The 12,794-nt window shown below is 41.1% G+C and overlaps 1 protein-coding gene across 4 annotated transcripts in view; it reads left to right on the top strand.

Moving 5' to 3' along the window:
- The window catches only part of LOC124861545 (nck-associated protein 5-like), a 190,493-nt gene that overhangs the window by 118,234 nt on the left and 59,465 nt on the right, over nucleotides 1-12,794 (top strand). For 3 of the 4 annotated variants that reach the window (XM_047355351.1, XM_047355350.1, XM_047355352.1), the window contains one exon: nucleotides 2,679-2,812. In XM_047355351.1, the coding sequence (XP_047211307.1) occupies nucleotides 2,679-2,812 (134 nt within the window). Of the gene's footprint in view, nucleotides 1-2,678; nucleotides 2,813-10,575; nucleotides 10,849-12,794 lie in introns of those variants that run through there. The other variant, XM_047355353.1, reaches the window with a different exon arrangement.

The following is a 12,794-nucleotide window of genomic DNA, read 5'->3' as shown; positions in this document are numbered from 1 at the left end:
ATAAAGCAAATGTGTGGAATTTAATCAAAAAGAGGAGCCAGAAAGTCATTGGTTTCTGCTCTTGGCAGGGGGAGGGACCACTTTATGCTTCAGTTTGTCTGGATTTATGGCACCCATTACCTCCCCATTCCCCCCTGACAGGAAGAAATTCACTGTTGTGTGAAAACTCAGCCGCTGGTTGTTGCCATGAATTTATGACCAGAGCGAGAAGCAGCAATGATTTTAAAGGTGACATGAGTGGAATATCACCTCTTGAATGTTTAAACCTGCTCTTTCTGACATAAGTAAAAACATAATAAAATACAGCTTCTAATTTGTGGGGTTTTTTAGGCCCATCTGCAACTCACATGAATCATTTTCTAGGTGATAATATATTTATTATTTGCTTCATAACAACTGAAAGGTTAAAAATCTTATGCTTATTCTTACTGCTGTTATGTTATACTCATTTCAACCACTAGATGTCCTCATAATGCTTTTCTTGTGATACCAGTTCTCTGATCAGACACTGAAGACTTGAGTATTGCAGAAGATAGAAATACAGCACAACACTTGATTCAGTAACTTTTAGAACCAACTACATCAGCAAAAAGTCACAGTACTGAGATCCACTGTTCTTAATATATATTATTTAATGGTTTCATGATCCAGGTTTCACAAAGCTTCAGTTGGTGTCGGACAGATTGCCTTACATTTGACTCTACACTGCTTTTGCATCCAGAGGAGTTCATGGTTGGCCGAATGACGTCAAGATGCCTCTGTCACATGGCTGCAAAACAAGCCCATAGCATCTCTCCTTCACCACCATGCTGTACAGTTGACTTGATATAGACTCTCAGATTGAGCTCTTGTGTTTTTTCTGAGGATTATGCAGTCTCACATTTGGGTTTACGTCCTTGGACGCCCACTCCTGTGAAGACCGTCTTAAATGTTTTGCAGTCCAGATTAATGGGCATCAACAATTGGCTCCATAAGGTCACTGCTGTTGTTTTTCTTCCCCGGCATTGTATTAACACACCTTTGCATAACCCAGAACAGGAAACGGAAAAAGTTGCATTTGATTAGCAGCACCTGGCGTTTGTTTTTCTGTCTTGGCATTGTGGCATTTCTTTAATTTTGGGTGATCGCGATCAGCTGATACTTACTTGTGAAACCGATCTTATACACTGATCTTGTCTGCTTGTCTAACCTGTTGTCCAAGTTTTGTTTGTTTTTAAAATGTGATAAATGAAAGACTGAAAGGAACTGCAATGCTCTAAACTTTTCATTTCTAATGAGAGCACCATCTCATGTGCAGTTAAAACAAGTTTGTATTGTTTCACGGGTATTTTTAAGTGTTTTTCAATAAAATAAGATTAGAACATTGAAGGTGTATTGTGACCTTATAACAGCTGATGGTGTCAGCTATCAAAAAAATAATTATTGGCCAAAATCGGAACCGGCAGGTCAGGCTTTTTAAAATCAGTGGTCGGTGACCGGCCAGAAAACTGCAATCAGTGCACCCCTAATTAACAGACACTGTTGTGCTCCTGCATTTAAATAGTAGCACCTGCTGTTGTCTTTCTGCCTTGGCATTGTTGTAACAAACACACATGCAGTAAATGCTCCAGACCAGGAAACTGACACATTTCCTGCAAGTATCACACTTGTTGCGGATCAGTTACCAAGTGCATTTGATCAGCAGCACCTGGGTGTTGTCTTTCCGACTTGGCATTGTGGTAACACACACCTTTTGGAATCCTGCACAAATTCAGCTTCATCTGTGTTTAAATAGAAATGGCACTTGATTTTTAACCTGATAAAGAGGGTGTACTTTTTTTTTACCGAGACTATAGGTCACACTTTGACCAAGCCAAAGGATATCCCTGCAGTTCCAGCTAAACCTACTGGGCCAATTTTCTGTGATTTTACGAGGTTTTATTTCAGATGATATTCCTGGTAGGACTTTTACAGATAGTCAATACACTTTAAAAAAAAAACATAGCCAGCTGCAGCAGTGGATGCAAGACAATTAGGTAGAAACTGCAAGACAGAAAAAACATTTTTCTATGATCCAAGCTCCCTGTAAGTTTCCCACAAAAAAATATCAAAGATTGCCCAGAGAGGGGTTTCTCTTCAGGGCACCTTTGGATAAACTCATCAGGGAGAAGAAAAAAGTAAATCAAAGATGACTGCACTTTATTGCGCTTTAATTTAGAAGCTTAATTGCAAAAAAGCAATCCAACCTGATCGCCTAATTCACAACCCACACCTCATATTTCTTCATAAATAGGATTGCTCCTTTTCAAAGTTTCCCAGCAACAATTCTGTGAAAGTAAATGAAACATTCGGGGGGAAGGCAGTAGAAATGGCAAGGCTCCGGGGTGATTCTCTTTGGCATTTTCTGTGAACTTTTCCATCACAGAGGCAAAATGAAAAAAGTGAGCTTCATTCTCTGCATTCTGGGGCAACAACAAACTGTCATAAGCAAAACCAATCCGGCAGCCTAAATGTCACCGCTCTCATTATCTTTCACACCTGAAAGAAGCATGAACCAAGGCTGGGAAGGCTAATTTAAGAGATGCTTGGTGTAGCTTTTGATCACGGGTGTTAGAACCTACCTTTACCCTCTGACAGAGTTCGAAATCGGGCCTGGGCCTTGACTGTTCTCTCTCTCATGTTTCCCTGTGTTTCCACAGCGAGAAAAGCTGATCCACGAGCTAGAGGAAGAGCGACGCCTGCGACTGGAGAGCGAGAAGCGGCTCCGAGAAGTGACGGAGGAGTCGGAGCTGGGGCGGGCGCAGATGGTTTCGCTGCAGCAGCAATTCTCCAGGTAAAACCAGACAGCATGGGGCCATCTGATGCCGTCCCGGAAATAACAGATATGAGAAACATAAAAGCAGTCAGGCCTGAAGCAGTTTGGAAAACTTAATGGAGCTTTTAAACCACTGACCTCAGAAGCTTCCTTTCCACATTTATTGTCTCTAAAGTAGAAATCATCTAAATACTCCACAAGCCATGTGCAAGAAATTGTGATCAGCTGAGAAGTGCTCTTAATCACTTAGCGATGCTGGCTTCATTTAGACTCCTGTACACTTCCTTGCTTTTAAAAGGCCAAACTATGGCTGCAGCATCATCAAGGACAATGCTCTGGGTCATCAAAAGAACACAAGTTGAAGTGGTTTCTCCTCACCTGTGTCTAAAAGCTCTGAATAAAGCCCTAAAAGCTCAAATGAAAAAGATTTCTGTATCTTTGTATCAAGAGTATTCAAAATATTTCATTTTGGCTGTCTGTTATTTTAATTTCCTGAATCTTAACAGATGCTCAGAAACTTTAAAAGGTCTTATATTTGTTAAAAAACTACCCTTTTTTTCTTTAGGATTATTTTGTATATTTTCTAAATATTTCCTTATAAATATCATTCATTTTCTACTGCTTATTCCATAGTGGGTCACAGGGGAGCTGGTGCCTATCTCCAGCAGTCTATGGGCAAGAGGCAGGGTACACCCTGGACAGGTCGCCAGTCCATCACAGGGCAACACACAAACAACCACACACACTCATTCATACACCTAAGGGCAATTTAGAGTGACCAATTAATGCCTAGCAGGCATGTCTTTGGACTGTGTGAGGAAGGCAGAGTACCCAGTGAGAACCCACACATGCACAGGGAGAACATACAAACTCCATGCAGAAAGAGCCCTGGCTGGGAATTGAACACAGGACCTTCTTGCTGCAAGGCAACAGTGCTACCAACTGCACCACCTTGCAGCCCATACTCATAAGAATATGGATCTGACCCTAAACCCACATGTTTTTGAGGGTGTGTTGTTTTAGAGCTAAAAGAGAGAAGTACATGAACAATGGACAGTACTGGTGTGTTTACCAAGAATAAAGCCAAAGTTTAATCTCTGTCTTAAATGTTTCAATTTTTGCTAGTAAACACCTCATTTCAAGCTGAAACACGGTGGTGGTAGTATCATGATTTGGTCATGTAAAGAACAATCGCCTGGACTTCTTTCGATTGCTAACTTTCTTGTACCAGTTGACATTAAATATTGTTTCGGAATGACTGGAGGCACGGTGGTGGTAGTATTATGCTTTGTGTTTTTTAAATAGATAACCTTTTACCAACTGATATTGGATGGCCAACAATATTTGACTGTGTTGTATTTAGATTAAATTGGACTCTATGTAATTGGGTCTGATTAGTTTGTATTAGAAAGAACCAAAGCATGGTGGTGTCATGGTCATGATTTGGGTGTGTCAACACCTCAATACAATTTTCTGGGCTGTCATAATAGACAACTTTTTATCGATATGGATTTTTAGACAATATGAGTTAGCTGGCATGTAACTGGATCTGAATCTGTTCTATGATTGAATTGTTCTGGAATGAATTGAATTGCTGCGTCTGGCCTCATTTTCCTCCTTTTTAAAGTTATTTCAGATTATCTGCCTGTTTTACCTCCTCTTAGCAGATTTAAAAACATAGTTTTTCCTCAAAACTAAAGAGAATATTCCGTTTTATATCGTTCTACCCTCACATTTGACCCCTGAATGCTCCATTAATAATTTTTTATTTTTCTTTGCAATTTAGCCAGAACTGCTTCTGTAATATTCTTTTTAGAACTTAGTCTCATTGATCTTGCTTGGCCAAGGATACCTTGTAAGCCAGGAAATGCCCAGAGAATTCTCATGTCGCAAACTTTCCTGACCTCCACTTCATAGGCCCATCCTCTGCTGCACAGCTGCTGGAGTGTGACAGCGAATCAAGAGTCGGATGCTATAATTAGGCGATACGCATGCAGCGCTTTACTTAGGAAGGATTTTACATTGACTGCTTATCTTCTCATTAAGTTGGCTAGGAAAATCCTCCAAGTTTGAATGGTCCTGGCGTTACGACACTGATGAGCGCAGAGTCTGTGCTGGGAGAGAGATGAAATATTAAGGAGCCATTACAAAGATGTATCATATTTGAATGGCGTTCCCCACTTGTGTTCAGCTTCTTGCTGTGTGTTCGGTTTGTGCTGGATTCTGCTAAGCTTTTAATGCCATGCTTGAGGGTCTTACAGCAGGCGGTTTTCAGGGCAGTAATCATATTTTCTGTTAATTCTCTATGGAGTATGGTGTACAGAATGTGATCCTTTTGTGAGGTGTTGCCAGCTGTTAAAGTGTTCCATTCTCAGGTGTATTAATCATCACAGAGCTCCTGTCTGAACCTTTTTTTGTATTTCTGACATAGCTCGCTGCACTTGTCTACAACCTCCAGTTTGGTTTAGTTGATTTTATATCAGAGGTGACTCGGCATTTGACGCTGTGGACTTATTGTGGTTTACTATCAAGAAAATGCAATATTTTCACAGAATTAAATAAAATCAGGGAGTGATGCAAAGTTTAATTAGCAGATAAAAGAAAGTGCTGCGGTTCTACTTGGACAAACTGTCTCCCTGAATGGGTCCTGCTCAAGTCCCCACGTAGACTGGGGAATTTAGCAGGGGTCACCCAGATGGATGGTTGTTATAGATCATTGGACAGCTACTGCAGCTGTAATATGGCTCGGCTATTTAATAGACCAGAAATTCCATTTAATGTCCTTAAAAACTTGTTATCAGAGCAAGGAAGGGAAGTAAGACCATTTAGCCAGCAAAAGGTGTACATACATGGCCACAAGAATGTTACATTATTTTCAGGCCTTTAGTGATCCATTAGAACCGTTGTTTTTTTAGAGGGGAATCCTTGAACAATCATTCAGGTAGTTTTTTTTATATTGTGCCAACTGACAACACTTCTTATCTTAAGGCACTTTAGAAGACTAACAGATCCAAGTTATATACATAAATGCTTATTGGCAATAAATCTCACACCCTGGGAAAGCTTGTTTATTTCCCTTGAAATCAGTGGTGTCCAAACGTTTTGCACCACCAATTGCCAAGTTTAAAGTATGCAGAGGCCATGATTGTTTTTCAATTTCAAACTAAAAATGATTGTGAATTATTTTCTCTTTACCTTCTCAGCAATAATTTAAACCTGCGATAATTTAATGAAACAAAGTAGAAAATAAGAAATTATTGCAGGTCTTAGACATTTTCCTTAGTAAAAAAATAAACATTTACCATTTTCTAACTCTTTTGGGTGGAATATTTTCTTTTCTTTTTTTTTTTTTTTGGGTCTAGAAAGACTTTCTCAACAAAAATGAGAACTTTGTTTGAAAACCCTTTCTGTTTAGCCAAGCTTCCCAAGTCTGCTTTTTGAGTATAAAGTTGCTGGATGTTTGTGGACTTACTATGGTATTAAAAGGGAAGAAAAGCAAAATAACATGGCTAATAAAAAACAGCCACTGTGTATTGTACCTAACATTTCCCATTAAAGAAGTTATCAATTTGTCATTCTAAAAAAATATAAAAAGTAGCCCCATTTAAAACAGGGGTGTCCAGTGTATTTTCCGTACACCATGTTTGACATTTGTAAAATACATTTGTTGCAATAGAGTTGGGTATGTGGGATCCACCCATAAAAAAACTTGCTGCTTGACTCTTGTTTGGTGATGAAATACTGGTTATTTCACAGTTTATCAATTTAACAAACAGGGTTAGAGTTAGGGTGAGTAGTGCCTGGTAGCACAGGGCACAGACACAATAGCGTAGCAGCTCCTCTCCATGCTGGTCACACAATGTTAAGAGATCCCCATTCTTCAACCAGCATCTTCACCAGACAACCAATTTGGTTGTGTTGGTCATGTACAAACAGCACGCTCCTTGATATCTCTCTTCATTGAGTTTGCCTCCAAAAATAACAACCCTTGCTGACCCCCAGCATCACACCGCCTCCACTAAGAGCTGTTTGGCACTGGCAGAGAGGATTTGGCAAGTTTTTCATGTGTACACGACACATACCCAACACTGCTGCTCAACTCACAGATGCATTTTCCTTCCACAAGTGGCACCATTTAAAACAGTGGTCCTCAGAATCAGAATCAGCTTTATTGCCAAGTTCGTACATACAACCAAGGAATTTGACTCCGGTACACTTTGCTGTTTTGTTTTTGCATTACAGAATATACATATTTACAATGTACAATATACACATATATAATAAAAAGGTGCATTTGCAACATCTGTATGCTATTGTTTTGTACTCTATTGAATGTTCAACAGAGAAACAGCCTGGGGGAAGAAGCTGTCTCTGTGGCGGCTGGTTTTAGTGAACAGTGCTCTGTAGCGGCGGCCTGAAGGTAAAACTCTAAACAGTTTATGTGCAGGGTGTGCGGGGTCGGCAGAGATTTTCGCAGCTCTTTTCCTGACCCTAGACCTGTATAAGTCCTGGATGGAGGGAAGGTCAGCCCTGATTATTCATTGCAGTCTGCACCTGTCCTGTTTTGTGGATGAGCCAAACCACAATGAGATGGATGAAGACAGGACAGATTGAATGATGGCAGTGTAGAAGATGACCAGCAGCTCCTGTGGAAGGTTGAACTTCTTGAGTTGCCTCAGGAAGTACAGTCTCTGCTGGGCCTTCTTTCGAACAGTGTCTATGTGTGGAGACCATCTCTGAGAACCTGAGATGGTGGTTCCTAGGAACCTGAAGTGGTCCACGGCCGATAACGTTTTGTTGAGGATGGTGAGGGGGGTGTATGGGGGTGGTGTTCTCCGAAGGTCCACAACCATTTCCACAGTCTTGAGTAGGTTCAGTTCAAGGTAGTTCTGACCGCACCAGTGTACCAGCCGATCCACCTGCTGTCTGTATGCAGACTCATCACCGTCCTGGATCAGTCCAATGACAGTGGTGTCATCTGCAAACTTAAGGAGTTTCACGGACGAGTCCGATGAGGTGCAGTCATTTGTGTACAGAGAGAAGAGGAGTGGGGATAGAACACACCCCTGGGGGGCACCAGTACTTATTGATCTGGATCGGGAGAAGATGCTCCCCAGTCTCACCTGCTGCTGTTGGTCCGTCAGGAAGCTGTTGATCCACTGACAGGTGGACGCTGGGACGTTGAGCTGGGTGAGCTTCTAGTGGAGGATGTCTGGTATGATGGTGTTGAAGGCCGAGCTGAAGTCTAGAAACAGGATCCTGGCGTACGTCCCTGGGTGGTCAAGGTGTTGCAGGATGAAGTGTAGACCTAACTTAACAGCATCATCTGCCAACCTGTTTGCTCGGTAAGCAAATTGCAGGGCGTCCAGCAGGGGGCCTGTGATGTCTTTCAGGTGCTTCAACACCAGCCGCTCAAAGGATTTCATGACCACAGACGTCAGGACTACAGGCCTTTAGTCATTTAATCCTAGGATGGTGGGTTTCTTGGGAACCGGGATGATGGTGGATCGTTTGAGGCAGGAGGGGACCTCACATTTCTCCAGTGATTTGTTGAAGATCCTTGTGAAGATCGGAGCGAGTTGATTTGCACAGGCTTTCAGGCATGATGGGGAGACGTTATCAGGTCCTCCAGCTTTCTTTGTTTTCATGCGCTGAAAGAGTCTGTTTACATCTTCCTCTGAGATCTTTAGTGCAGGCAGAGGATCTGAAGGTAGGGGGTTGGTAGCTTTGTGGGAAGAACTTGTTCCTGAATGGGATGTGGAGGGGATGATTTGAGGTGTGAATGGCTTCTTGTCATGCCTGCAGTAGAAGCCATTCAGACGGTTGGCCAGGAGACGACTCTGTTCAGGATGGGTGGGGGGGCTCCTATAGGCAGTCAGGTTTCTCAGACCAGTCTATACAGCTGAAGTGTCACCAGTAGAAAGGCTGTTCTTAAGCTTCTCACTGTAGCTTCTCTTGGCTGCTTTGATCTCCTTTGTTAGTCTGTTCCTGGCCTGCCTGTACCGTGCCCAATCTCCAGGGGTCTCCAGTCCTTGAGGGACAGTGTCCTGCTACATTTAGATGTGTCCCTTGTCCAGCACATCTGAATCAGGTGGCTGAATTACCTCCCCAGCATGCATTCAAGTTCTTTAAAGTCGTGCCAATGACCTAAGTTGCACCTGCCCTCGAGGACTGGAGTTTGACACCTGTGATTTTTACTGGAAATAAACAGGTTTCCAAAGGTATAGGATACATTACCGAGAAATATTGTTACAAAAAATAAAAAAAAGTGACCCCTTTTTGTGTTACGTTTATAATCAAATCAGTCCAGTCATGTACACGGATTTAAATTTTGTTACATATATCCCAATTCAGTCCTAATTATGTAGTCAAATTCAATTTATAATGACAAATAGTTTACTGTCTTGGGAAGCCTAGCCAATTGCAGCGAGTTATTGACTTTGCAAAAATCCCTTCTCCTGAGTGAGCTCGTGGTGACAGGGGAAAAGAACAACTCTAAGCAACTGTAACGACTTTTAAAAACAAGAAGTTTGAATTTATAGTGATTTTCTTCAATTCAGAGCCAATATTATACATGCATCCCCTTACCTGGTTAGTTGCAAAGAAACTATAGCTATTGTAGCTATCATAAGCTTTTAACATTGTTCTGGTATGGAAAGGGCTTTGCTTTGACTTTTTTACTTCAAAAGATTACAAGAACATCTGGCTGCTTGGAAAGAAAACATAGAGAAAGGAAGGATGACTCAAGACTTTCGCACAGTACTTTTTATACCAATGCATGTCAAACAGCAGTTAATTGCATCTCTCCAACATCATATATCTTCTGATTGATTCGGGTGTGGTATTTGTTGTGCATTAGAGGGAACAGAAACCTCATTCCGTCAATGTGTCTTTAAAATAACCTCGCAAATCATGTCAGGCGGACATCCAATCTCTTAAGCAGAGCGGGATCTGTTTGACCTCGGGCAACAATTGATTTGCGTATTGCTAATTAATTGGTGGTAGTGCTTTGAATCATGATGAATCATGATTTGATGGTGGAAGCCCTTCAAAGTGTTGCACAGAGTTCCTCCACAGTTCTGAAAAGTCTTGAATACAATTGAATTTAAGTGTTTTTCAGATAGGAAGAAGTATGGAAAAGGATGGGTATTTTTCTTTTCATACTGTATTACCTGTTCAAGTTAGTAAACATCTGAAATCTTAAAAGTGCCCAAAGCAATGTACCTTTTTGGTCACTTTTAAACAAGATTTGCAGATAGATGTCTTTATCCATTCATCATCCAACTATCTAACTATTGTCTGTCTAGCCATCCATCTAAACATCCATGTAAACATCCATCCATTCATTTCTTCATCTATCTGTACTTAACAGAGAATTTCCCAAAACCCACCAAGTCAGATTTAAGGGAATGTCTTAAGAATTCCCAGAACAATTTGTTTCTCCTGTTAACCCCAGACCTAATATTTTCATTCCAACCACTTTGCTCCAGACATATAGGTGTACACTCACTGCATAAAATCCTTAGGCATAAAAGCACATACACTCACACACAGACACGCATGCACACACACACACACACACACACACACACACACACACACACACCCTCCCCCAACCAGTTGGGCTCTTATTTTGTTGTAGGTCACATGCCCAACCCCTCCTGTCTTTGGTCAATCCCACCAAGGATTTCCCGACTGCTTGCAAGTCTATGCTGTTGTTAAACTCCAATGGATTAGTTGAAGTCTCAGCAGCCTGCTTGGGCCCACCCTGAATGTCCCCCAACTCAGACGTTCAAGAGCCAGTACAGGACAGGGAAGACTAAAAATATGAGGACAAAACTACAACCTTCAGCGGATATAAGACATTAGATGAAGTTAAGAGTTTAAGAAATAAATCAGTTGGGTGCATTTGGATGTCCTTTCTTGATATGACAGGTAATTGCCCTAAATTCATCTTCTTGGACTCTCACAAAGGATGACCAATGACTATTCAAGAACTAGCGGGCCTCCAGGGGTTCTGGTTCTGGCCTGAGGATGAGAGAGGCAGCTTTGAGGTAATGAAAACTTTGACAAACAGGATAACTAATTTTTGGTCTTTACTGACCTTTTTTCTTCATTTACGTAATAGGACTTTATTGTACCTTCCATTCTTACTCTGGTAGAAACTTTTTTCTGATCTTTTGCTATCTTTAGTTGATATAAGCTACCTCTTAAAAAGCTATTATAGATAAAAGCATGATACTTTCTTTTGGACGTTAAATGTCTAAAGAAATGACAACTTCTGAAAATATGGGGACAAAATCACAACTTTCAGCAGATGATTAGATTGATTAAAGAGACTAGGATATTTGGTCTGGTAAATATGGATGTCCTTTCTTACAAGGACTGTTTGCAGCTTTTTATTCATCTTCTGGGATGCTAAGACAGGATGGCCAGTGAGTACACAGGAACTAGTGGCCCACAAGGTATTAGGTATTAGGTGATGACAACTTCAGCAATCAAGAGTCCCAACCTTTTAGGGCTTGACATTTACTCGAGGTAGGAAGAAGTCACCTTTAGAAAGCCTCTGGTACTTTCTTTTAGACTTTAAATGTAAACCAATTTCCCTACACTAAACTGTGAATGAATTCGTCTTGAATTTTTGTTTTTCCTCAGGTTAGAGTCATTGACAGCCAGAACACATGCTTGCACATTGTCAAAACTGAGGCGTTTACAGTCTAACTACTCAGCTTGACGTTGAATGATTACCATCTTGAAGGGCTCTCTTCTCTGCAGGATATGGGAGACTTACGGCCAGACTAACAACAGCAGCAGACGATGACGGCTGCCTACAGATTTATACCCCGGTTTTCCTTCTGTGTAATACTCAGTGTGTGTAGTACTGAGGAACAGATGATGTAAACAGACAGGAATGGCTTTTCAAGTCTGGACATGTTGTTTGGACAGCCATGCTCAGGTTGATCCCTCCACGGTCTGTGGGGTGTAGTTTGGGAGCTGTGTACTATACACATTCATTGGCTTCCGTCATTATCATCTGGCTGGACTGCGGCACTTTCAAAGAGTGAGCTTTTTGCTGATGAATGCTCCTTGAGTCCAATCACCCAGCCATCCAATCAGACCTTGTCAAAGTGGTTTAATATGGTGTGTCGAAAATTACCTTGGCAGCTGCGAGGATTTAGCCCATATGAATCAGATCCTGTTCTAGACCACACAACATGGATCACTAACAGAACACGGGGGGGGGGGGGATGGGGGGTTTAAGTCACTTCCTTATGGAAGCAAGGGGTGTTAATTAGATCACTTCGCAGACTCTCAAGATTTCTAAAAGTGTAATTTTGTCTGTCTTTAGGCCTCATGATGCAAATTACCAAATAAACATTGAAAGAGCTATCCTTTCATATGGAGCATATTAACTGTTATGCTCAATTTATGTTGTCCAATCAATAAAAAGTTTTGTAATTCAACTTTGCCTTCGTACATGGGATGCATTCTCAACCACTATGCCACACGTCGTGGCCCAGTGGTTGGACTTTTAAATGAATAAGCTTAAAGTTAAAGGAGTAAAATCTGAAGGTTTTGGTGAATATTTATATCTCATTATTTTGTTCAATGTCCAAATATATTACATTTTGTGGGATTTTATAAATGAGGTTATTAGAGCAAAACGACTTTAAAGCAGCTTGATGACATTCAACCTTGATTTTCAAATATGTTCTGTTACTAGGTGGGATAGAAACATCGTGTTCAAATTATTTTAAAAACTAAAAATCTTTGGCCCTTCCTATAAATTTGCTGGCCTTCTTCAACCAGCCTTTCTTGCATGGACAATCATATTTGCATAATATTTTTGATAATATAATTTTAGGTAAGGAAATAAGACACTGGGCTAACAAAGTTCTAACTTGACAGCCAGGCTAAAGTGATGCTTTAAGAGGGGAAACTGGGGGTCTAAGCCCTTTTTCACAAATTTGCTGGCATGTTCCTACCTGCCGCTTATGAA

This window comes from Girardinichthys multiradiatus, chromosome 24 (assembly GCF_021462225.1).
Source record: "Girardinichthys multiradiatus isolate DD_20200921_A chromosome 24, DD_fGirMul_XY1, whole genome shotgun sequence".
Taxonomy (NCBI): Eukaryota; Metazoa; Chordata; class Actinopteri; order Cyprinodontiformes; family Goodeidae; genus Girardinichthys; species Girardinichthys multiradiatus.
This window is presented reverse-complemented; position numbering and strand designations above follow the sequence as displayed.